The sequence below is a fragment of the Aphelocoma coerulescens genome, chromosome 3 (assembly GCF_041296385.1).
Source record: "Aphelocoma coerulescens isolate FSJ_1873_10779 chromosome 3, UR_Acoe_1.0, whole genome shotgun sequence".
Taxonomy (NCBI): domain Eukaryota; kingdom Metazoa; phylum Chordata; class Aves; order Passeriformes; family Corvidae; genus Aphelocoma; species Aphelocoma coerulescens.
Genome location: NC_091016.1, coordinates 13,786,080 through 13,812,659, shown reverse-complemented (window position 1 = coordinate 13,812,659; position 26,580 = coordinate 13,786,080). Strand labels below are relative to the sequence as shown.

Sequence of the window (26,580 nt, the reverse complement as noted above, 5' to 3'; positions counted from 1 at the left end):
CAAACTGCTTCTGTTGGTGGCTGTGCAAAGTGGGTCCAGATTATAGCAGCTCTGGGACTGCTCTAAGTGTGTGTAAGGGGCCATTCTTCCCATCCCCCAAGCAATGTCTCTCCCATTAGGTTGGGCAGCAAATCTTGCCCAAATCTCTGACAGAGATTTGTCATGGTTTATCTTCATGGGATTTTGTTCTCAAACAATTGTCATGTCATTCCTTGTCCCCCCACCCCAATATTTTGCTCATTATTTCTTACATTGTAATCATTGCTAGAGAATTAAATCCAAGAGTCATTCCTGTAGCATCAAAGTATCTGACTGAAATTGAAAACTGTGTTGGAGCTGATTTAAGAAAAGAAATCATTAACAACACAGGACTGAAGCAAAGACAGTCTAAACTTTTTCTGAGATCTTTAACCTCTTTAACTGCAAAAATAACCTAGTTCCGTTAAATAGGTGCCTTTATTTCTTGTTTCTAAAACAGGTCAAGAAGCACGACCAGGGGAATCTTTTCATGTGTAGTTCCATCACAGCAATATAAATTCTCATTTATCAGTGCTGTGGTAATATGAAAACCTTTGGTTTTGATCGTTTTTCAAAAGATGACAAAAAAATGACTCTTCAAAGTCCTCTCCAGAAGGTGCGACTTTAGTGAAAATGCTACTACTGAACTTACTCCCATAGAGATGAATTCTGTTCATGTGGCCACCATAGAGAACCTGACTGCCATCAATTATCATTTTATCTGAAGGCATAATTTAATGCCTAATAGGTTACCTTATGAATATAAAAGACATTCTTAGTCCTCAACCATGTCATCATTAATGTTTATACATGTTTTGTGACACACTATGTACCAATATAATTATAGATTCTACTTCTAGGGTGCTCTTAAAAAGGATCATAAAAGCTCTTTGCTCACTCTGCCTCTCAGTTCCATACAGTTGGCAGCAGATGGGATTGGGAACCATTCCTATGGAGCTGAGGCATTTTTTTCACCTTTGATTTAGGGTCCTATTTAGGATGGAAATACTCACAGTGAATATCTACTTTGGAGATTGCAGTGTAGTGATACGGGAACCTGCTTACCAAGGGGTAGTTAGTACTGCATTAGTGATGTACCTGCAGGGCAAAAGAGCTTTATTTTAGCTTTTCAAAGGCTGTCTTGGACTTAAGTGATAACTGTCTGTGTCCAGGCATCATGTTTTGTAGTATAGCAGTGCACTGCAGAACTCTTGAATAGTAAAGTGATTCCTAAAGATCAGTGGTGGCTGGAAGCAGGTCTCTCCTGATGTTAATGACCACTTACCTTCTCATCTTCTTTAAGAGTGTTTATTTACAAAGGAGCCCTATCAACTCCTGTGTGCAAAGTCATACCACCTGATGAATGTTCTGCCCAATATGAAGATAAATTTTTGCATTTATCCAGTAGCATCTTACACAGAACACTGGGAAGAATAAAACACTTCTGAGATTCGTGAAGGAGTGGAAACAGCTAAAGTAAAAACATGGTGGAGGTTCTCATTTTTGGATTCATACAAAGGAGACTCTTTCATGAATCCATCCAAAATTCTACCAGTGAATGTGATCAGAGTTGCACTTTGCTCTTGAAAGATGAAAAAGCACTATGTTGTTATTTACAACAAAGCTTTGCTTTGTAGGTAAACATATCTGCACTATGGAAAAAAAAACAAATTACATTCTCTTAATGAAATTATCAGATTGAAAGGTCCAAGTGGTCTTGAATCCTAGTATTTTTCCATGTAGGGGAAAATAAAAAGAAAAACAATCCTTAAACTGGGTATTCACAAACACAAAAACAGAATTACAAAAGAGGAAAGGGCACAGCAGAACCACGGAACTGTGGCTGCATCTTAATTCTGCAACTCCTGCGCTGCATTTCAGACTTTACTTTCTAGCCCTGTTTTCTCACTCAAAAAATGGGACACAACAGAGCAGGCGTGTGTTTGTGCCCGCGTGTCTGTGTCAAACAAACAAGATAATTTCATGCATTAGAAAATATGACAAGTACAGTTTACGAATGCTTGATCAGAGTGAAGCAAAGCCGTGAGTCAGCGATGCCACAGTTAACGAGTGAAAAATTGTTCCATCCCATTCCGTGTTCCGTACGTGGCCACACGAGGCTGCCAGACAGAGGCAGGAGGTGGCGCAGCCACTCCCCCGTCACACAAATACATGCAGCAAAAGGGTGGGGGCAGGGAGGTTACAGCTCCCCAAGGCTTCCCAATAAATCCACCTCTGCTCAACATTTTACATAATGATATAATGCGTTATATTATTATAAGCAGTGACATCATAATAAAATACCAGAGTGCTACTGAAGTGGCAAGGAACACCTAAGATACATTTCTGTACTTGCAATTCAGTTCCTGTATTTTTTAATTATAGATAAGAATTTAGAGTGAAAATAATTATTCATTCCATAAATACTGTTGCAATGGATCCCTGGCATATAATTAAGAGGCCTTTAATTTTAATTTTGTATACTGAACGCCTGTTTTTGGAGGTATTCCACATTTTACATTCAGGGCCTATACCTGCAAAGCTCTAAGCTTCTGTTTTAGTGGAAGCTGAAGATGATGTGTGGTTTGCAAATGTAAGAACTTGGCTTTTATAATGATGGATACAAGTAACATGGCTGAGTCCAATATATTGCAAAGAATTTTCCTTCCTTCTAATTGCGATTGTTTCAGTCATGCTGTCAGTGTTCCTTTGCCTATCTGAGCTTAGATGGAGCATCTTCTTTATAAAGTTCCCTCATGCCTGAAGAGGGAATCTGCCATCACAGCATTCAGCGTTTTCTAGAAACTGACCTCGTTGATGGTAGAAAAAGAGATAGCCTATAATCGCCCTGATAATGTGAAAATGGATGTCCCCAGTTATTTGCAACTGAATATACAACCTTTTGGCCTACAGTAAAGAGTAAAATCACTGGCACATGATTATTACTAGGTGAGGATAGCCCTTCCAGAAAGGTAACTGTATTTCTCAATTCCAGTAAATACAGACACTCACATCTTTAAAAGTACAACAATAACTGGCACCTTTTTGGCAGACTCAGCAGGCAGGTCAAAGACTGTCTCAGCATGTAGAGTGAATTAATATTTCTCTCCCCTGAGTTGGTCCTTCTAAAAAGGCTTAAGGCAGATTGGTGGGGCATTCAAAGGCAAGTGAGAGAGGGGGTGAAAACTTTTATTTATATGAACATTTTTCAGATTTAGATCTAGAAACATTTAAGTATTCTAATGTTTTAATCCTGTATGAAAGACTCTACCCTTCCCTGTCCATCCCTGATGTATCTGGTCTCCTCTACAGCCCACCACACACATCCTAAGCTGTCTTCCCCCCTTTTGGCTCTGTACTACCACTCTGCCCTTCTTGCAGGACAATGTACATTCCCACATCTGCCTTCAGACCTTCGTCCCCAACACCTTGTCTTTTACTCATGCTTCTAACCCCATTTCCCTGCTCCTCCTACCAAACTTCTGAGTTCCTCTCCTTAGTTCCTTATCTTCTAGATTTAGCTTCTTTGAATCCGCTGCTTGCTCTTTCTGAAGCCACAATGAACTGCAGAAAGTCATACTCTATGCCAAGAAATACATTTTGAGTATCAGCCACAATTTTACTGCACATAATTTAGAAAGCAATATTCTTCCTCCACTTCTTGCTGCAGTAGGGTACAAAGTGATCACTTTGCTTTTGTCTCCTCACACACACAAGAGAGTAACAAATGCCCCCTAATGCTGCATCAAGTTTACCATCTCAGTTTACAGGGCTTCTGCATCCAAGTCTTCTGTTGTGACCAAAAAAATCACTCGGAAAAGATACATTAGCTACTTATAACTAGCCTGCAAGTATTCCGTGGTAAATGAAAAAGGGTAAAAAAGTGAATAAATCAAATTATAGAATCATAGAAACTTCAAATATCCTGAGTTGGAAGGGATTGACAAGAATCATCGAAGTCCAGCTCCTGGCCCTGCACAGGTCAGCTCTGAGAATCACACCCTGTGCCTGCAAGCACTGTCCAAAAACTCCTTGAGCTCTGTCAGGCTTGGTGCTGTGACCACTGCCCTGGGGAGCCTGTTCCAGTGCCCAACAACCCTCTGGGTGTAAAACGGTTTCCTAATATTCAACCTAACCCTCTCCCAGCACAACTTCAGGCCTTTCCCTTGGGTCCTGTCACTGGTCACCAGAATGAAGAGATCAGTGCCTGCCTCTCCACTTACCCTCATGAGGATGCTGAAGACCACAATGAGGTCTGCCCTCAGTTTCCTCTTCTCCAGGCTGAACAAACCAAGTGACCCTCCTGTCTGCCAGGTCACTGTTTTCCATCAACCAGGACCCCCAGGTCCCTTTCCAAAGCACTACTCTCCAGCCTCTCATTCCCCAGTCTATAAACACAACAAGGGTTGCCCATCCCAGATGCAGAATCTGGCATTTTGCCTTGTTAAACTTCATACAGTTGGTGATTGCCCATCTCTCTGATTTGTTGAGGTGTCTCTTCAAGGCCTCTCTACCTCTGAGGGAGTCAACAGCTCATCCCAATTTGTGTCATCTACAAACTTGCTCAGTATCCCTCCCAGTCCTGCATCCAAGTCATTTATGGAGATGTTGAAGAGCACAGGGCCGAGAATGGAGCCCTGCAGAGCCCTGCTAGTGACAGGTCCCCATTCTGATGTCACCCTGCTCACTGTAACCCTTTGTGCCCCACCCATGACCTCACCCATCAGAGGACGTGTTTGTCCAGCTGGGGGGTAGACATTTTGTCCAGAAGGATCTTGTGAGGGACAGTTTCAAAAGCTTTACTGAAATCCAAAAGGGTGATATCAACTGGCTTCCCTTGATCAGCTGGGTGGGCTACTCTGTCATAAAATGAAATCAGGTTTGATAAGCAGGACGTTCCTGTCATGAAGCTTTGCTGGCTGTGACCAAGGAGTGAATTGTCCTTCAGGTGTTCTTCAATTTCCCCCTCAATAATCAAAAATCAAAATAGCAGTGAAGTGAGACTGACAGGCTTGCAGGTTCCAGGGTCATCCTTCTTGCCCTTCTTGAAAACTGGGACAATGTTTAATGTTTGCCAGCTTCTGGTCAGCTGTGACCTCTCCAGATTCCCAAGACAATTCAAAAATCATGGAGACAGGCCCACAATGACATTAGGCAGCTCTTTTAGTATTCTCAGATGAATCCCATCAGGCCCTGTAGGCTCATGGGGTTCCAGCTGGAGCACTGGAATGATCCTCAGGGCTCCGTTCAGGGCACTGGGACCCCCTTTACCCCATCACTGGTGTTGATGACAGAGACAAAGAGCATTAAACATCTTTGCTTTATGGCCCTGTTTGTGAGGTGACCATCCTCATCCTGTAACAGGTTGATGTTATTTCTGCACTGTTTTTTGATATTAATGCATTTTAAAATCCCTGTTTTTATGGTCTCCCACAGTTCTGGGCATCTTCAGCTCCAGTTGAGCTTTGGCCACACAAATTTTCTCCCTATAGCATCTCTGTATTCCTCCCATGTCACCTGACCTTGCTTTCCCTGACAAACAGGTAGTGGGAGGAACTCCCCATTTTCGGTGTCCTCATGGGCATAACATGGTGCCCTGAGAAGGCAAGAGCATAATTCCCTTTTCAGTTTTCCTCCTGTTCTGAACCCACAGCTGTAAATCAGGTTGGCAGGAGTGCCTTGCCTTGCTGGTCTATCACAGAGAGATGTAATAGCAGCAGCTGTAACTTTCATGTGCCTGAGTTAGTGAGCACTGTGCCTCCCTATGATCCTCCTAGACATTGCATCATGCCTGGATGCCATTCACTCACCCAGAACCATGGTTTACTGCTCCCCAACAAATCTGTAGTTCTCTCTGCTTAGCCTACATTTAAATCATTCTAGTCACTTAAGAAAACATCTAAAAGGAAATAAACACCAATTAAGGCACAGCCACTTTAATGCAATAATCATCAGTTCTGAACATCATTTCCTTGCTTTCTATCAGATAAATCTCCCGTATTTGAACATTTAATTTTGTACTTAGATTATGTCTTCTGAGATAAGCTTTAAGCATTACCATCTGTTCTGCAGCAATCACATGATCCTGTCACTTTGATTCGGTTGAATACAAATCCCTTTGACAACAGGAAAACAGCAAAATAACACACATTTGTTCCAAAAATCACAACTGTAGATTGTTCCAGGGCTGCTTTACAGTGGGAAGTAAAAGACATGAGGTGACTCTTGTGCACACCTCCTACTGTCCCCCACACTGTCCAGGCAGCATTCTGACACTGAAGGTTCTTGTTTCAGGAGGATTGAGTCAGTGTTTCAGCTGCAGCCTCAAGGGATGGCAGCTTAGCCAGGGCGCCATGCCTCTGCATGCCTACTAGCACTTGGAAGCAAATCCTGAGTCAGAGGGAATACACCTTTCTCTTGCAGATGTAAGAGCACTAGAGTTACACCTCTCAGCAATCTCTGAGGCATTTTTCCTGCATCTGTCCTCTGCAGGCAACTGGCCCACAGCCATGACAAGTTGGCCATTGCCACAACAGCATCTTCCCTGCTGGTTTCTAGGAGAAAGGCAATAACAGAGTTTGTACCCATTGTTGTGGCCACGTGTGTTAAGAAAACTCCAGTGAAAGACTGGTGCATATTACACAAATATTGGATCATTCTTCTACAAGGAATAATTTCCCCACTGGAATCGACCTGTTTACTAGGAAGATGATCCTCTTCAGAATTAAAATCTAGAAGACAAATTATAGAATACTTTTCTTCTAGATTTGAAAAAAAGCACATTCTATGCTATCAAAGTAACTTGCTTTGCCTATGCAGACAACGTATGAATCACTGCAAAAGGGTGCACTGTAAGTCTTCTCACTATGTCCATCTACACTCCTTCTCAACAAGGTGTTACAAACATTGTATCATTCAGCATTTCTCCTTATTTTCATCCACTGGATAACTCTCAAAGGGAATGTCTCAGCTGCATTGGTGAACAGGTTAAACTGCTGCATATCAATATCTATAATGAATTGAAAAAATACAACAGCAAACCAACGTACTATAAATTCTTGCTGAATTTGGTATTATGCCTCTCCTAATATCAGAGCAGTTCCCCTGTGAAGACAAGGTGAGGAACTTGGGGCTGTTCAGTGGGGAGAAGGGAAGGTTGTGTGGAGACCCCATAGTAACCTTCCTGAAGGGGCCTACAGGGAAGCCAGAGAGGGACTCTGACAGGATGAGGTAGTGGTAGTGGTAGGACAAAGAGTAATGGATACAAACTGAAAGAGGGGAAATTTAAGTTGGATATATGGAAGAAATTCTTTACTGTAAGGGTGGTGAGGCACTGGCACAGGTTGTCCAGAGAAGTTGTGGATGCCCTGTCTCTGGAAATGTTAAAAGCCAGGTTGGATGGGGCTTGGAACAACCTGGGATAGTGGAAGGTGTCCCCACCCATGGCAGATGGGTTGGAATGAGACGATCTTTATGGTCCCTTCCGACCCAAACCATTTTAAGATTCTATATAATTTACAGACAAATTCAACATTGCATTTTCTCTTCTTATTTTAATGGCACTGAAAATTACTGGAACATGAATATGAGAGTTTTAAAGGTGGGATTAACAAAATTCTCAGATTTCAGTGGTGCAAAGACAAAAATGTCTCGGACCATGCAATGTTCTTTTGAGTTCTAGCATCTTTTTAAATTCAGTATTTTCTCCAGGTTTGTAAGCTCTTTCAATAGGTAATCTGCAAGCAGTTGGTGAATATCAATCTCTCAGAAGCATGTTATCTTTTTTTCTATCAAGCTAAACGGGAAAGGGTGATTCATTTTAAGTGTATTGATGACAGAAGAGCTCTGAATAGCACTTTATCTGCATTACTCTATTTGAAAGGAACAAAGTGCAAGTTAAACAAACATTAACAATGAATGCATTTTTTTCAGGGGTGGTCCTCTTGGAAAACGTTAACCACATTAAAGTAGGTAGTTATTGAAATATGCAATCAATTTTAAGTTGATAGAAGCTGAAACTGTCACTCACCTGAGCAGGTGGTGGAAGAACCTTCTTGCGTATCTGCTGATGGGGTCCCTGTACTCCAGCACAGTTCTATCCAAGAGAGGCCTTGTTGGAGCATAAAATGTTCCAAGGCTTGCCTCAAGCTGTGCTGTGGAATTCAAACACAGCAGCAATGAAACAAGTGCATTAGTTTCAATTACAACAGGTTGCTCATGTTTGCAGTCAGTCAAATTCCTCAAACAGTGATGAAATATGATGTTGTTGTAGGACAGATGGAATTAAAATATGACAGATTTTACAAACACAAATGTGCATATAAACTTTGGCTTGGAGGCAGAGCTGACAATGACTTTGAGCAACAAAAGCTATCAAAAGGATAAAGAAGTCTATAACACATCAAGTTCTCACCAGCAGCCTACAACTAAAAGTGACTCATGAGAGTAATACAGTTTGAACAAGATCATCCAGTAGAGATCAACTCTCAATTAGCTCAAACCGTCTTTGTCCTCTTAGGCAAACAACAAGGGAGTTCAGTTTTTCAGGGATTATTGTGTTAGGTCAGCGGGTAACAGAACCCTCTTTGTGATGGCCTTGAGGTCTAAGGAACCTCCTTCAGCCCACAGTTCTTTAAAAATTTTAAATAAAAGAGTCTAGAAACCCTAAGGGTTTGACAGCACATAGTGGTGGGAAACAGGATAACCTCCCTTGTAATCAATAAAATAAAGCCCTTTTGTTACACAAGTTCTCTCTTCTTTAAATACTTTCTGACTGCTATACTCCACAGCTCAAGCTCTTAGGCATTTTTCTATGTTTTTAATACAAAACTATAAACAATACAAGTAAACATACAGTATACTTCTATGTCCCACATGCTTAGCTGAAAGGAAATTAAATGATCAATAATATTTATGCCCTTCAACTTTTGCTTGAGAGTTAACAATGTAGTATGAGGTCTTATGGGCAGAAAAGGGAGAATTTGCTATATATGTATTTGCTGTATATTTATGTTGTTTTAAAAGCAAAATATGACCTATTGTCTCATTAGGCAGACAGAATCTCACTGATTTGCCATTACTAATGTTTGTTTGAACTAGGAATTTTTGTATTTAGTGATAATGTTTCTTTACTTCCAAGCATAGTTACATTTGATTTTATTAGGCTTGATAGCACTAAATGTGCTAATAGTACTGTGTTAGTTACACAGGCAAACTGTCAGTAAATTAGTTTCATGTTATCTCCAATCTAGATAGTAAGATAAGTCGAACTTTAAAGGTATTTTCTTTCAAAGCACCAGTCAATTTAGATTAAAATAGAAAAACAAGGCATAGTCTCTTGCCATTGCTGTTTTCTTGACAGCATGTTTTGTACTTCTGAAATATTTCAACCAACATGGAATATGAGTAACTACTAGCACAGTTATACATTCATTAAATAGCCCAGCTTGATGTTGAAGGCAGGATAAAGATCTCAAAGATAACGGCCCCATTACTATAAATAAAAGGTCCCACTGGGTTTTGTTAATAAAAAAGAAAACAAATTACCATGCCAAATTTGTTAGACTTAGATAGAATAGCTCCTGGATGGAATAAAATTCTTTCTGCTGTCAACAGTGTTAAGGAGCTGCATGGGGGAAACACACAGACATCTGTTTATAATATTTTTAGAAGAGTTTCGTAGTCAGCCCTTTTCACAGGTCCTTTTCAAAGCATGTTTTATTTAGAGTATATATGACATGTTTGCAACACAGAGATTTTTTTTAATCAGACCCCACAAAATAGGATAACTGATGGCTTGGCAGCCATGTGGGACACCTTGGAGTTTTTCTATCATCAAACACACCAGAATCCTAAGTATTCTCTTTTGCCACAAAAGATGCCTGGTCTCCAGCTGTCTGCCTGCTAGACTGGAAGATAACACTTTCACTAAATCAAGGCACTCAAAATCTTGAAGTCTATTGAGTTTCAAGATAGACAGCAAATCAAGAGGAAGGCACCACACCACGCTTCAGCAGAGATGGGGCTAAACCTAAAACTCGTAATTTCTTCTGAGGGACCCTAGCTACTGCTGCAGGGGGCTAGATTACAGTGAGGACAAATGCTTTAATCCTAAAGGAGGCAGCAGAGGATAGTGTATTCAAGGCCTTTGCATCTTGTAATGAAAGAATGACCCTTTGAAAGCACCTTAAAAAACATACTAAAATCTCTTGTCCCCGTTGCAGGAAAACATCCCTCCTTAAGTTGGTGGTGTCTCAGCATGAATATAGCACAAACATTTCAATCCTGTATTAACTAACACTTGTCTGTAACATAAGCTAAATTTACAGAATGTAATGAATAACAACAGTGCTATAGTTACTAGTTAATAATGTTAGTGCTATATATATTAAGAAATGCCTATAGTATATATATATGATAATATGCATTATTTTATTATCACTATTGATACAAACTAAAATGTAGTCAACACATTGGTCCAGATTTTATTGAAATGACTTGTCTACAATGACATGTGGTTATGAGGCACCATAATCTGGCTGACTGTCTGGATGTCTCTTTATACAGTCAATAAATATATTGTCATAATCCACACGTGAATTACCAAGACACCACAAAAATGCATTAGAAATATAAACAGTCTCTTACCTTCTCTGTCTGGTGTAAGCTTTTGTTTAAGGAGGTGGTTGCAAATGGCACTCAGGCAGATAAAGCACTGCTGACCCATCGTGTTCCAGTTCATGGTGCTCAGGACATTAATTGCCTCCTGTATCTCATCATAACGAATGTACTGGTGGATGATTTCCACAGGGCCCAGTTGTCCTCTTGTGATCACACCTTTAACAAGAAATATTACAACCAGAGATAATGGGTTTATACTTCTACACAGAGTATGTAAAACAGTAGCTGACTCCTTTCCAGCACAGTTAAAAATAATTGCTATAATTGAAAATTAAGTTGATGGGTTTCAGTATCAAATTTTTATATGAGAGAGCACCTTACTATTTTGGTATACTTAGACTGAGGGTGCTGGACAGCAGACAAAAATCATCAGTGAACTTCATACATGGATGTTGAATGAATGTAGCCAAAAGTCACAGGTGACAACATCACGAAATGAAGTTCAGCTTAGACAAAGTAGAACAAGTTTATTTGCAGTTTATCACTATTGTAAGGTAGGCAATAAATTCACTTTCACAGCATCTCCCTCCTGTAGGAAGTACTGCTGGACAACACTAAACCCCAGCATTTGTCTCCCACAGATGTATCTATGCATACAAGTGTAGAGCAGCTCCAGCCTCAAAGCAATTCTGACTCAATTACTCTCCACATTGCAGCTGCTCTGGAACTTCCTTCTAGCTTTGCAATATTCTCTAAGTGGAGCATTTTTTCTGTGGGGATACCATGGAAGTTATCGACATCTTAATATTACAGACCTTTGAAACCAAGAACAAGTTGCACATGAAACCAAGAACAAGTTTACCACAAGAATGTTTCTTGACTTGTAGATGTCAGCTTCTAAACAGAAAAGATGACTGAAAAGCTGCAGGAAGTAATGTTCTTTATTGTCTCTGACTAACCACATGATCATAGGCATAGGCCACGTGTGGCATTTTAGCAAGTTCTCCTCACTTTGGGTTGCCCTGATAGAGTATTTTTATCAGTACTCCTCCAAATATTAGAAAGAGACCAGAATAAATTTACTGTTTCTCTCTGTTTAAATAAAAACATAGTTGTTTTTTTAAATTTTCTCAATTTATATTCTGATGTTGTTTGTTGAAACTAAACATATGGAAAAAGTTCTGATGAGAAAGGAAACAAGCTGGATTTCGACACTGGTATTAAAACCATAGAACTGGCTGGGGAAAACAAAGCCTGATAACAGAGAAAAGCAGACCTGTTATATATAAAACCTACCTCACAAAACTTTCAAGAATGTGAACACTGTGATGCAAAATAAGAAGTGAGAAAAAAAAAAAGTGGAGGAAACATCTGACTATAGCTTGAGAAGAAGTAACCTGCTGAGAACTTGCATATACAGAACTGATATTTTTGGGGAAAAGCCTTACATATTTGTAACAGGGAAGTACTTTTTTTTTTTTGGCATAATTAAAGAAAGGCTCTCTATCATATTTCACCTGATATTTGTATGTATTAAAGCCTATGGACACTGGGTAACAGATGTTTCACTTGTTAATATTTAGTAGTTATGGAAGACTTTATTCTTCCTACCTAAATGTTTAGTGTTTTTAAAGTATTACAGGAGCTGGGCAATCTCCACATTAACCTCTCAGTGAAGATGAAAATATTTATTTTCATGTTAACTAAATATAATAATATATTTAAAATGCCTTTAGAGGCCAGCAATTCTGAACCACTGGCACCAGTACCATGTTTGGCATTATCTGAGATCTGACATCAATGACAAGAAGCCGCTTTTTGAAATGAGTCTGGCATTAGACACCAAAAATATTTGTCATTGGTGTTTGAGGGTATATTTAATATGACTTTTTCCTGAAATAAATCTGCATAGACAGCACAATGGAGATTCACAGAACGATGGTCCAAAACCATAATGTAGCTGGAAGTTAAAAACATATTTGCCTATTCTCACTGAGACAGTTTCTTAACAGACTTCTGTGGGAAACAATTCCAAACCATGTATTGCTTATGGATTTTCTTTCAGTCCTGAAAACTTGTCTGAGTCTTGTTGTCATGAGCTCCTAAATTTTTGCTATAATTTATTAATGCATTTAATTTATTTATTTATTTATTTATTCTGCCTTATTTGTTAAACAGCAGAAACCTAAAAACTGCTGAGACTGTGAAGAGGGACTCACTAACCACCAGTGTTCCCATGGCATTGTGGCAAATGGAGGAGATGAGGTGTAAAGCTGAACACCAGGATGAAATAGAGAGCAGCGTATTTTTGCACGGTGGACTACAAGGAGGGAGAGAGGGAAGAAGGGAGAGAGCTTTGCCTTCTTCCTAGAAGAGATTTTACAGTAATTATACAGAATGAATTTTAAAATGTGATAACTTTCAGCTGTAGAGGTCAACATCTTCCCATTTGGATGCTTGACTTCTCCTGGGTGGTGCGCTTCCAGGCAACCTGCTTGGGAAAAAGAGGTGACAGCCAACTCACTGCCTAATTGATTTAGGAACGGTGCCCAGGGAGACAGTCCAATTAAGTTTACAAGCTGGCAATTAGCAGGAAAGGCCTCTAAATCCCTGTACTGAGAGCCTGCTTGCCTTGGTAAGAACATAAATGTGCTAAAGATAGCAAGGGGAAAGCTGTGCTTTGTGGAAAGCTGTTGTGAGAAAACCTCACCGGGGAGGACTGAAGAAAAGCAAGGTAGAGGTGGGTAGAGTGCCTCTTGCTCAACTCCATCCCAGCCAAATCAGGACAGAGATAATTTAGAGGGTTTGGTTTTTTGTAAAATGGCCAACATGCAGAAAAACATCAAATAGCTGTTATAATTAGTGTTCTGGGGTACTCTGTAACTATTAAACCTGTCATTGAACTTAACACAGCGAATAAGCACAAAATAAATGGTAACCTGTAAATGGGTTTTTAAATAGTTTTTTTAGATAATAGCAATATTCTGGATCAGCGTTTTAGAAAGCAGACAACTGTAAGTCCATCTAATATTTTTTTGTTGCTAACATCCTTTTTGCAGTGGAACACTTGGTTAAATTTTTTAATTCAGTCTTTCAAATTTTCAGGTCTGTGGTAATTTTAGAAAGATTTTTCCCCACAGAAGTACATGTATGTCTCATTAAGTAAAGAAATAAAGTAGGTTTTCAAATCTTACTATCACCCAGGTTGTTATTTTGAGTCTTTTGGAGTGCTGTTTTTGTTTTTGATTTTTTTTATAAAAGAGGTTTCTTCCTAATCTCAATAGCTTTATACAAAAGAATCATTAAAAACTCCCATAAAGATCTACAGAAGTAACCCTGTTTTCTTGGACAGACAATGGGCAAAATGCTGAAATTTTCCAGGATGGCTGTCTGCCCTGCTGAAACACAGGCTTGGGAGTCAGAGGGTTTAAGCATGATTGTTTTTTTAGCTCTCACAATGGGCTCGCACCACTGTAACTTGCCTGACTTGAATGAAATGAATACAGTTCTCACTGATGAGCCACTGCAGGGGTTTTATTCTTAATTCAGCCACTGTGTAACTCTTGGAAAGCCATTTAGCTTTCCTTTACTGCTTCTTGTTTTTCTGCTTGTAAAAGGAAGTTAGTCGTAGTTTTACTCTTTTAAAGTCTATTTACACCTAAAATGAGAAGTGTTATATAAATTCTAAAATTAGCATTATTACTTCTTCTATTCACAAGTCCTTGCAAATTAATTGAGAGACCAAACTGCTCTGAAGGTTATGAAAATCATCCTTCTTCTGTGGAAAGTCTTCAAAGGAAGAAAAGGTGCAATTTCATGTACTGAAGCCAGGAAGAACAGAATATTGGACAAATATACATTATACATGCAAAAAAAAATTTGGTAAAGAAAATAGCATTACTATTTCATTATTAAATATAGCTTAATTTAACTTGTAAGGGTTATTACTACAGAATGAATACAATTCCTAAAATTATATGCCACAGATTAAATGAATTTTCCAGATGAAAAATTGTTATGCTTTATTGAAGTACTGAGGAATATTATGGGATGCTGATCAGACAGCAGATCAGGGTCCTATTCTGTCAGACCCCGTATGAAAAGGTATAAAGTTATTGTGAAGCATAAAGAACTCCTTGGTATCTTCAAGTATCTTTGGAACAATTTGCTTTCAAGACTATGGTCTCATATATCTAAAATTAGGATGTTCCAAACCTTATGGGGTACAGATGTTTCTTTGACAGCTCAAGGTTCAACAGATGTGCTTGGTAACTTACCAAGTTTAAAGTGAAGTACTCCCAAGGGTCCTTTGTCAAATCTAACCATCAAAAGGTCGTGAATATCCATGCTGTCGGGGTTGGGAAATGCAACTGGTGGAGCAGCCCACTGGATCTGGATGAGGCTGGTGGGCACTTCACAGTGTTTACTGAATTGCAGAGTTGCCTCAGGTGAATAGTCCTGTGCCAAGAGCTGAATTTTAATTGGAGACAGTGCTGTGTCAAAAAGCTGCAGCTCCCCTTGAGAGCTGCCGACCACCAGCACGGCTCCGGAGGGGTGGTAGGTTATTACAGCAGGGAGCAGCTCTGCTTGGGCCAACAGAGTCACTTGGTTGTAGGCTTCGTACAGAACTACTGACGAGTCTTCACAGCCCAGCACCAGTTTGTCTTCTGTCACATCTCTGCAGCAGCTGATGGCCCTGGCTCGCAGCGGGATCCTGGTGACGGTGGTGCACTGGATTCTGTTCCGGACACACTTGTAGACGCAGCTGTCGGCCATGGGCTCCTTGGCTGAGGACACCGAGTGCTCCACCGTCAGCACCTGCTCGGGCTGGAGAGAGCTGAACCTGGCATCGAGGGGGTCCCACTCCGTGCGGACATAGCTCAGCACCTGGCAAAAATCCAAAGCCTTTTGGTACTCATTTGTAGTGATTTACTCTTAAAAATAGACTGCTGCAAATGCGCTTTCGTGTGGGTCAGTCACAAACAGGCATTCTCGAGACGGAGCTCTGAAATCTACTCTTTGAACGTTGAAAAGGTTAATTCATTTGATTAAAAAGAACCCTGCAATAGAGTTTGAGTCATATTCGTTTGTCTGGACCAATGTAACAGGTTAGCAGAACAGAAGATAAAAGAGGGCATGGTCCTAACAGTGATGGTAAGAGGAGAAAGGAGCAGATGACTGATAGAAAAGAACAACTAACTATTCACAAGGGGGGTGGGGTCAAAATCCCAAAATTCCAGGGAAAATCTACAGTAAGTTACTCTGAGCATCGAGCATTTTTGATCATTTGCTCTGGGCCATGGTAACAGAAAATATTACACTGTAGTGGTAGAAACAATTGCAGGTTAAAACAGCACCTGCTATACATTGCCAAATGAGTAGGTGGTAGATGTTCTTCAGTGCCATACAGTTTTAGATGCAGAAAAAATGAATTTGTGATAGCAGAAAAGGGGGAACCATTATGGGGTACTTGATAGTTAAAGGGAGGAGGAACACAAAGGCAGAATGTGATAAAAAGACAGCAGCTGGCAAACAGCAAGAATCTGTAGTGTGGAAACATGGGAAGTACCCTTAAGTGGTGGAGGCAGCAGTGGAGACGGCTGAAGATTCATGTACTATGATAAACAGGTTTGAATGAGAGCTGTTGTACAGGATTTGAGCAGGGAAACCATGGAAGAAAAACCAGCTGTAATTAAGTTACAGATGAGCTTATGAAAAGCTATTTCATAAAAAATAGAGAGAAAACCTGTGTCTTTAGAAGAATGAGAGTAGTGGAAGTCAGTCAGAAACTTGCTGGTGTTTGTTCATGCAGAAATAAAGACTGAAAGGAAAATGTGAACCTGAGCCGAACCTGCCCTCAGGTATTCCCACAACAATCTCCACACTGTAAATTAAAGCTGCTGACCTGCCACAACTTTTGGAAGCCCCTTGAGTCCAGGTGGTATGAAAGCACAGAAAGGGTAAAAAATGTGATTAAAAGGTAGAGAGAGGGTGAGGAAGGAAATCTAAAAATTTCAGGTTGAAAATAGAAAGGCACACATAATGGTAGAGAAATTAAAATTTGATTTCCACAGATCACAAGACCAACTGAACATGCAATTTAGCCTTTCGTCCTGTAAAGGAGAATAAGAAATTCAGATTGTTTTTTGGCATACCACCCATTACTTCTAAAGTAGCTGATAAATTTATAAACAAGCTTTTTGGGATGTTGATCGGACTGATAGGATATTTTGTTCTGACACTTTACTTATTCTGTCAGCAAAAGGGTTTCTCATTCAAAAGAAAGAAAAAAAGGATTATTACAATTCTCTGGCTGGAAACCAGATGACAATTAACACAAAAATCTTTGCTACTTTTAGATGAGCCAATGAGTCCAACCTGTGAAAACCACATCAGCCAATCTCAACAGAGATCCATGAAAATATGTATCAAAGAGGAAATAAAAGATTACATTACTATTATAGTCTGAAAAACATTTTCTCACCTCAACCATTCCCTCACCAATGCCTTAGCCTCTGCAAGTAATCATTTTATGCCCACAAAACATTGCAGTGACTACTCTGCAGATGTTAGAGCTGCTGAAGCATGTTAGGGTGTTAAAGTGCATGGCAAGGAAACTCCTAAAAGAGGTAATTGTGGACAAAGTATTACTGTGACCACAGAGCTCTCTAACCCCAAATAAAGACAAAGTGAAGTGTTACTGTTTGTTCTGCAGTTTTCCCTAAGAGTATGTACAGACACCCAGGTAGCTCCCTTTCAAATGTGTGAAACAGAAATCTTGCCCAAGCAAGTCTTCAAAGCTTCCATAACTTCAGTGAAATGAGCCTTGAGGCCCTCTGGGACTCAGATTTCTGTCTTCCTGTGGCAGGTTTCAAAGTACTGCATTATTCTGCTACATATTTTGACCCAAACCAGTATTTTTCTCTGGACAACTCTTCAAAAGCTACTGGAAAGTCATGAAGACCTACACAATAATCATGCATATGAGAGGTGAGAGCTTGAAAGCACTATTAAATTCTGAAGAGAGACTGGCCTTGAAGGTTACAGCAATAGAGAAGAAAATATGTGAAACACGGGTTTTACAACTGCATAGAAGTGACTGGAGGAAAACAGCGATGGAAACAGTCACAGAAAAATAAATGTTTCCATATGATTGTTTGAGAGTCAGCAAGTAAACTGCACCCAATTCGTAATGTTGTCCCGCCTTCCTAGAGCAAAAGACAAAATGATGATCACTACCTTGAATTTCAAAGGAAGTAAAATCCTGCATTTTGGAAGACTAATCTAATGAGTCTTGAGACGAGAAGCTTCCTAGCTTCACATAATTTTGAGAGCAAACCCTTGAAATGAAGTCTAGGGTAGGTCTGGTTGCTGTATATAACTCAATTCTAAACTAGGAAAAAGTTCCTGCAAGGACAGAAACTCTTTGTTGTCTTTCAAAACTAGGTTTTGGCATAATGTTTAAATACATAAGGCTTAAAGGAAACCTTTCTAGACACTGCTGTTCATATTCTGGCTGAAAACAAGAGAAACATTTCTCCGTAGATTGGAACAGATAAGCTGCTTCTCATGCATCAGTGCCTCTTGCAGGAAGAGAACCAAGCCAAGAGACCTCTTCATTCTGCCTTCCAGTTCTGCTGAATGTATCTGGTATTCAGCATTCTGAAGGGGAAAAAAGAATATTCTCTTCCATCTGAGAGGGAAGATTTGGGTTTCTCTGTCAGAAATTAGTTTTATTATTCATTCTTCATGCCACTAACTGGAAAACTAAAGCAGAGAGACACACAACTACAGAAATGTTAATAATGCTAGTATAATGTTTTTGAAAGATAAGAAGTCTAACAATCAAACTTTTTTTTTTCCCCAAGAAGATGGTATTTGCCAATTGTTTTTCTATCTGTAAGTAGCCACATGGTAGTAAATATAGTGCATATCGTGCTTTAGCATTCCATTTAAAGGAATCTGCTGAGATTCCTTCCTGACGAGCAGCAGTTCTCTGGAACCCTGAAATGTGACATCAAAACATTTTAACAAAACATTTGTATGGGATGGGAAAACAAAAGCTGGAGGAGTTTCCTCAGAAAAGGGTGGAACAAATGTCAGATTTGTGGAGGACGGGACAGGGCAGTGGATCTGAAAAGACAGAGCTGTAATACCACATGGCAGGCTGTAGGGTCCATTCAATGTTAAACACTTCCCATAAATCTTGGACTAAGCACTTAGCCTTGGATTTCAAGAAAAGATTTCTGGAAGTATTTTGTATGAAGTAAAACCAATTATTTTTGCTAAAATAAATACATAAATAATTAAAATTTTAGAAGTTTTATGACATGAATGCTACAAAAATAAAGTACATGCATTTAAATACTGTCCATGTAATTTATACATATTTTCTTTATAATGTAGCAGTCATGCACCACTACTGCACATTTATATTGTTTTCCCCTTGCAGTACTGGCCTGGATTCTGCATCGGCTCATCAGCAGGATGAGGGATGCTACATTTGCCAGGTTCTCGAATCCTAGAGCCAGGAATCATAATAATCCAAGTAAAGGAATCTGTTAATCTCTGTAAATAAGAGGCCTGATATGCTATTTAAAACACTCTCTTTCATTTTATGTTTGAGAGAAATAATAGTGCTAGCTTGTGTGGGCAGCATCACTCTTCTCAGTGAAAATCTTTGAACAATTAAAATTGAAGTATTTTGCATACAGTGCTGGGAAAGGATAAAGTCCACATAGCAAAACAAGTAAGAGTTTTAACCAGTAGTTCTTCAGCAGAAAATTAGCTTACCAGGCAGATGAAAAAAAGAAAACAAAAGAAACAGAGAAATAAGCTTGCTGTGACTGAATGGCGTGTCTTTCAGACGAGAAAAAAATGTTTGATTTATTTTATGGATGTTAAAAAAGTGTTTATTTAATTTCACAAAGTGAGGTTCCAAATAGCAACAAACATTTTAATTAGAAATGTGAAGCGGGAAGTGTGGTGTACACCAGAGTAAAATAGTTTTAAATATGGCACAGTGAAGATGAAAGAAGAAAAAACCCCTACTTTGAAACATTTCTAAATAAAAATGAAAGGCTCCTACTCTAGGTTACTTATTTGGCTGCATTGTATCTACAGACCTACATGCAATCTTATTATTTAGATCTCCAGTCAACACTTATTCTTATTTTCTTTCAAAATTTATCATCATCATCTTTATCCTGTATTATTCATTGAACTTCTAACCCAATGTGAAACTGAGGATTTCACATTCTTTGCTGTGTGTGTGTGAGAGGTATTTCAGCCATTCAGACACACAGGGTAGATGTTTTTCTGAGCACTCCAGTAACTGTAGGACAGCTTACACAGAAAAGATCTGCTGTGCTTATTTCACAAATCCGAGGCACAATGTGAAAGCAATAACTATTAAATATTATCTCTTGGGAGAAAGAAAAATAATATTCTCTCTCAGGGAAATTATTTTTTCCACAAGATTGAAGTATAATTTCAGTCATTCCCACTAGCACTAAATGGAGTGAAAATAAGAATGGTGAAGACAAATGCAAAGTGCTACACGAACTGAGCCCTGGCATCAGCACCTCCTGTTAATTTGTGTTTGCAGAATAAAGTTCATGTTGATTTTAACACGACTTTCTCCCAGAGCATTTAATCCAAAGATGATTTCACATCAGATCCTATTCATTCATAGCAAATTGTTTGAAATAATTTCTGGAAGATTCCTCTTCTGGTTTTGAAATCAAAATGCCAGCATTATCTCCACAGGGAGACAATTTAAATAACATTCTTTGATCGTTGGTACTTTAACGTTAAAAAACCTAACAAACCCCAAACAAATAAACCAAACAAAACCCTAATAATTAAATAAATATATTAGAGAATGGGTGAGTTTACTGGGGGAAACCCATGCACACAGGAAAGCAGACAAATGTCCAACAGACAAATACTTCTGCAGCAACATTGCACACCAAAGCAAGGTCACATGCTAAAGAGAAAAGCACTTTTATTTCAGCAAGGGACAATTCTTCACCATTCACCACCTCACAGAATTCAACACAGGAAACACTGATCTCAAAAAAAAAAAAAAAATCAGTAAAATAAGTCAAGATTTGCAAGGAAAAAGTTATTTCTGTTTGTAGAAGAATAGGGGTTACTGTAGCCTTAACAGTAGTAAGTGCTAAAATATAATGCCACATGGCAAAATTCAAATCAAATTTATGGTGTGTTTAAAAAGTAAAATGTATTTCCTTCCCTGAATCGAAAAGCTGCTGAAGTACACAATATCCCAAACACTCCCATGTGTGGTGTGAATCATCCCAACACAGAACGTGTAGTTACAGGTGATGATCATGATGAGGGGTTGAGTTGTCTCATCCCAGAGCTATTCCTGTCCTCATCCTAATAAGCACTCTGCTGGTGGGCAGCCAGGATCACTCAGAAAATTCTTCCAGGCAGGAAGTAGTATCAAGTAAGTGCCCATTTGCCTTTGCCCTGCCCCAGCAACAGGAATGGCAGCAGCTGGCAGGTTGTTTTGTGGTTTCTGTAGGTCAGCACTGAGGTGATGGCTGCGGGGAGCACCCACTCATTTCCTTGGGCTTGGATTCATAAACCCAACATGCCAAACAGCTCCTCATGGTCTTGTTATTCAGCAATTTCTGTTTTTCTCCTAATTCTAGATAATGATGCTATTTTATCCAACTGATACTACTATTTTCAAGTAAAATGTTGGTGGTATTACTTCACTACACTTCTTTTTGATAAATGCTCTAAACTGAGCAAGTTCACGCTTCTCATTCTTCTTCTGTTGACAATAATCTTTTACTGGGAGTAAATTAATATTACTAGTCAAATAGGATAAACATGGATTTACCTTCATGAATAACAATGGCATGTCCACTTTTTATTTCAAATCTATATGTGTGGAACACTACAAATGGCAAGGGATTAGAGGCAAAGAGAGAAAAATAAGCATGATTACAGAAGCACTGTATTTTTGTGGTATCTGACCTAGAGAGTAACTGTTTACAAGCTCTTTAGAAATGCTAACTATGCTTTTTCTCATGTATAAGCTATTAAATGACCTTCAGAAGTTAAAGGTGTTAAGCTAAAGTTCCCCTCCAAGACTGTAGGGGAAAAATGCACCTCAGTTAAATGCAGACTGGGTGTTGATGCTAATTCTAGAGCTGGGTTATGACATTCTCTCATCCATGCACAGGAATTTACCTCCTGCCCATAAGGAATGCCACAGAAATCAAACAAAAACCTCAAGCAAACAGTGCCATGGGTGACACATCATGGTTATACAGGCTAAGTATATAGGCAGAGTGACTTGAGCCTTCCTGAGCATCGAAGAGCTGAGTTCATGGAACAGCCTAATTGACAACCAGCAAGACAGTTTGTTACTCATATACGACTAAGTTTTCCATAGCCCTGGAATAGTGCTTGGTACTTATTGATATATACAGGAAAAAAAATTTAATCTGAAGATCTCAGCATTAAAACAGACAAGTACAGGCAAAGAATCAGAAAGGGGAAAGTAACCGAACAGTCAAATTTGGCAGTGCTGCTTTTAAAAAGAATTTTCTTATATTTCTGTTACAATTTGGACCAAACTAAAATGATTATGACTTTAGACCTAAAGCCTCAGTGAATGTTTATCACCACTATTGTTTAAAGCACCAGTGATGTGCTTGGGACTATACTAGAGTTTAAACCAGAAAAGGACAAAACAAGGTGTATTAAAAGATGCAGGGGAATGCTGTGATTTGGAAATCTCCCAAAACATATAAAATGAAACACAGAGAGCTTCAAGCTGATAGGGTGGTTTCTGTGAATTTCTTAAGAGTTTCTAAAAAACATAAAAAATAGAGACTACAAACTGCTATGTTGGCATTAGGGAGCTTTCTGGAAAATGTGGGAAGGAAAAAAAAGGCACAGGAATGTCATTGTCAGAACCTGGACATACAGAAGTCATGGTAGGAAATAAGGTCTGAAATGTTAGTAGGATGAAGTTTCATAATAACTGGCACAGAGACTAGGCTGGAAAAGCTTACAAAGAACAGCCACACATTTTAGCTCCCAGAGTAATTTTTTCTATGTGATTTGGCATAGCTGCAGGGGGAATGGAGAACTGCAGGTGTAGATCAGGCAGAGGAGAGAGATGAGTCAAAGATGACCGCAAGTGGAGAGAGGTCAATTGAAAAGAAGTAAAGAAGGCAGAGCTGGAGGTAATTTAAACTTCAATTCTACAGTGACTAATGACAGAAATAAGAAAAGAAAAGCTGTCTCAACTATCTTTTCTCTTCGCTTTCAATAGGTAGAAAATCCCAAGGGAAAAAGATCTCACTTAAATGAATATTAGTTATCAAAGTAATAGTTCCAAGACATTAAAACATTTACATCTTCCCTAATTAAAGAGAGGAGGATGCTGTTTGTAAGAGTAGCTTATTCTTAAGTCTTACTTAGGGGTTTTCCCTACAGGGAAATAGTCTGCAATAACTAATCCAGAACAGCTATTGCACAGCTCATCCTCGAGTTTGTGCTCTTCTCCCAGAGTCAGTGCCATTTTAGTCCATATTAGAAGTGGGTAAAGATAAGCCGAAAATAAAATTCCAAATACAGAAATATCTATACAAGATGTTAGTCCAGAGAAGCTTTTACATTTGAAATTTGGGCTCCAGATCTTTCAGAGTATGCCCAGATAACTTTATTTTTATACTTCTACCTAACAAAACAAATTGGATTAATATATTCTTAAATAGATGAAACAAAAATTAAATAGCTGAAATGAAAACATCTGCCTACAAAGGTAAGCTAGGCAAGTGCCAGGAGCAGGGTCAGCTTGTAGCTTTGTCCTAATTCATAGCTTATATTCCCACCTGAAGATGGGGAGTTTTAACTTTTCCTTTGAGAAAAATATCAGTCCCTGATTTGATCAATACTCATAACAAAAATTTAAACACCATCTGGGCATAGGCAATATTTTATGAAAAACACTTGAAAGAGATGTAAATTGCCTATCAGTTAACACTGCAGACAATGTAAAATAATTGCATCAGACTTACATGCAACAGTTACAACTGCTAACTCAGAGTTTTCTAGTGGAACTCTGACACTTTTATTTTCAGTGCTAGCAGCACCAAAGCTATTCCATGATAAAGACTGGCTACACTTCTCAGGCTGACAGTTTTGATGTGAAAATAGTAAACACAGTAAATAAGGGGCTTTTCTGTTAAGTAACAAACCTTTGTTTTGAAGATCAGAATGGCTGATCTTCCTGTCTTATGTTTTAATAATATCTGTTCTTTATATCTACTTGAATATGCATTTAAGTTGAATAGTTCTTTCTTTAGCAAACCTGAAAAAAATCACGTAACAAGAGAGTTCATCACTTTACCTCCAGTTTGCCATGTGCACAGCCTAATAGCAATAGGTTGGCTCTGTCCCTCTGACAGGAAATAGGAGACCAAGGCCATGCTCCATCACTAGTTGCTGACCACCAGCAAATGACCATATCTTGCATAGAGTTTATTGCCAGGTGACGTTTCATCCTTCTACCTTCTGGTCCAAGTATATCAACATAAGAAATCTGATGGAAGAAAAAAATTCAGGAAATATTGGAGGTGATAAAATAGCATAGTAGGAGCAAATGGGAGCATTTACTTTGGATGTGTGAGAAAGAATGTATATATACGCAGAGCACTGCGTACATATATCTTCATATAGGCTGTCTGTAAACGTGAAAAATATCTCCTCAGACAGAAAGACATGCTCACTCTTTTATCTGTGGGGAGGGGATTGGGATGGAAAGGAATATGAGTTAAGAAGGAATTTACTGCAATGACTCCAATCAATACCAAAATGTACAGTCATGGTTGCTTGACAGCATCGACCTCCACACAGGATTTAAGCTTAGCCATATTAAATGACAAGTTCTGCAAAGCTGACCACGGAGCTAAGGCTAGTGTTTAAGACATAATCAAATATTAAATATATTCTACAGTATTTGAGCAAACATATATCTTTTTTCTTCCTCCCAAAATTAAGGAATGGAAACACAAACATCCGCTGTGCAAAAGAACATATACTTTTCTGCATAATGTGGATGAGCTACAGCATCATGCGTAAAGTTTATGCAGCTCTTGAGAATTGTGCCTCTTTCTCAGGAAGGATTTGTGGAATTTATTATTCAAACTCTGTTATTTGGAGCATGGTTATTTGAAAACATGAGCAGTGCACCATCTGGGTGACACATGCCAAGGAAATATAGATTGCACCGCATTTCTGCTTAAGGAATTAATGGAAGGTTGATAGCTAGGGGAAAAAAAAACTATCTTGCCATTGCTGGTCAGCAATAATCGAACCACTTTCTGGGGATTAAGCGCATGGCTAAGCCTACTGGACCAGACACTAGCAAAGGGCAGGGGGTCTTCTTATCAGAGAAATGCTTCTGGAGCCAGTCTCACTACATGACAGATTGCTTTCATATTCCTGTCTGGAAGGCAACAAAGGCTGGCAGTAATGCGATAATGCCAGAGTGCAATGGGTGTTAAGAACCCGTTGCATTTATGTATTGTATTTAGTAAATAATCAGGCTCATCCAAATTGTGATCTCAGCTCTCAACCAAGGCCATTAAAATCAAGGTTAATGCTTTAATAATCCTTTGCTGTTTTTTATATGGTCAAAAAGAACCCTCTTCTATTTGCATGGTCATAATATTATTGACCTCTTCATCCCATGAATACACATCAAAAGGAACTGAAATCAAAGTAATTACCAATGTTGTTCTCTCATGGTAAACATTTAACTCCTTGTTCAGTCTCCTTCAGTAAATTGAAATGGATTAAAAACACAGACAGGAAAAACTTGCAAAAGGTCAGTATTTTCAGAACATCCCGTGTTTTACTTGTCAAAATATTTTAACGGGTAAAGATAAAACATACACAATAGTCAGCAGGTAGCTGCTACTTGAATTAGAACTATATACTAATAGCTAATTTGGTGACAACACCTTGATTAGGCTGGAAAAGAACAAATACTTCCACACGTATTAATTAGTCCTGTACTGTACTGTTAACTGTTCATAACAATCTCAGGCGTTAAAACAGCCACAAATTTTGGTAAACCTCAATGTCTTGCATTAGACATGTCACTCGCAAACATGGACTCATGTCACTCAGAAAAGGCAAATAATAATAGTTTGTTTTCTTGCTGGTCTTCAAGACTAGTGATTTATAGAATAAGTCTTCCTTTATTGTTTCAAAGTGCAAACAAAATTCAAGGTGGTATCAATTAGAAAGGAAGAGGATAAGAGAGATTAATTCATTCATTTAGGTATGCATTGTGTGAAAACTCAACTTTTGGACAAATATCAATCTGTGAGGAAGAAAGCATGGTTGACTTGTTCTTATTATTGACAGAACTCTGGCAGTCCAACACTGCTGCCAATTTTGCCCACCATGAGCCTGGACATTGAACAATGTGAGGTTGCTTATCATTACAACGATAATATGACAGAAATTTAATTATACCATTACAAACACTTCCCTCATTTTAGAAATGGGACTGTAAACCCAAATACTACGTTTCTCAAGGCTACACCAAAAGTCAGAGGCAGAAATGAAAGCTAAAATCAAATTTCCTGAATCTTGGCTCCAGATTTTAATCCCGTGTTAGTTCTATACCAGTGCATGCTACCTTTTTCGTTCAATTTCTCTTGAACAAAACCCCAACTCTAAAGAATCATTTTTTTCCCTAAACCCCCATTTAACAATAACATTTGTTATTGTTACATATTGTTACATACTATTACAAGTTTGTACAGTTGCAATTGAGGACAATCTTATTTTTCTACTGAGAGTGACATTAGTGCTATGTCTGTGATCTTTCAGCTTTTGAAATTTGACCAAAATCAGCCATGAAGAACTCTAAATCAATGC

At 38.8% G+C, this 26,580-nt stretch overlaps 1 protein-coding gene across 8 annotated transcripts in view; it reads right to left on the bottom strand.

The window, feature by feature from the left end:
* The window catches only part of WDPCP (WD repeat containing planar cell polarity effector), a 155,815-nt gene that overhangs the window by 64,162 nt on the left and 65,073 nt on the right, over positions 1 to 26,580 (bottom strand). For all 8 annotated transcript variants that reach the window (XR_011149651.1, XM_069009099.1, XM_069009100.1 and 5 more), the window contains exons 10-13: positions 24,038 to 24,229; positions 14,916 to 15,525; positions 10,666 to 10,854; positions 8,048 to 8,171 (exon numbers count right to left, since the gene is read on the bottom strand). Coding sequence is in view for 7 of the 8 variants with exons in the window: in XM_069009099.1 (XP_068865200.1) it covers positions 8,048 to 8,171; positions 10,666 to 10,854; positions 14,916 to 15,525; positions 24,038 to 24,229 (1,115 nt within the window). In the remaining variant the exon portion in view is untranslated. The remainder of the gene's footprint in view (positions 1 to 8,047; positions 8,172 to 10,665; positions 10,855 to 14,915; positions 15,526 to 24,037; positions 24,230 to 26,580) is intronic.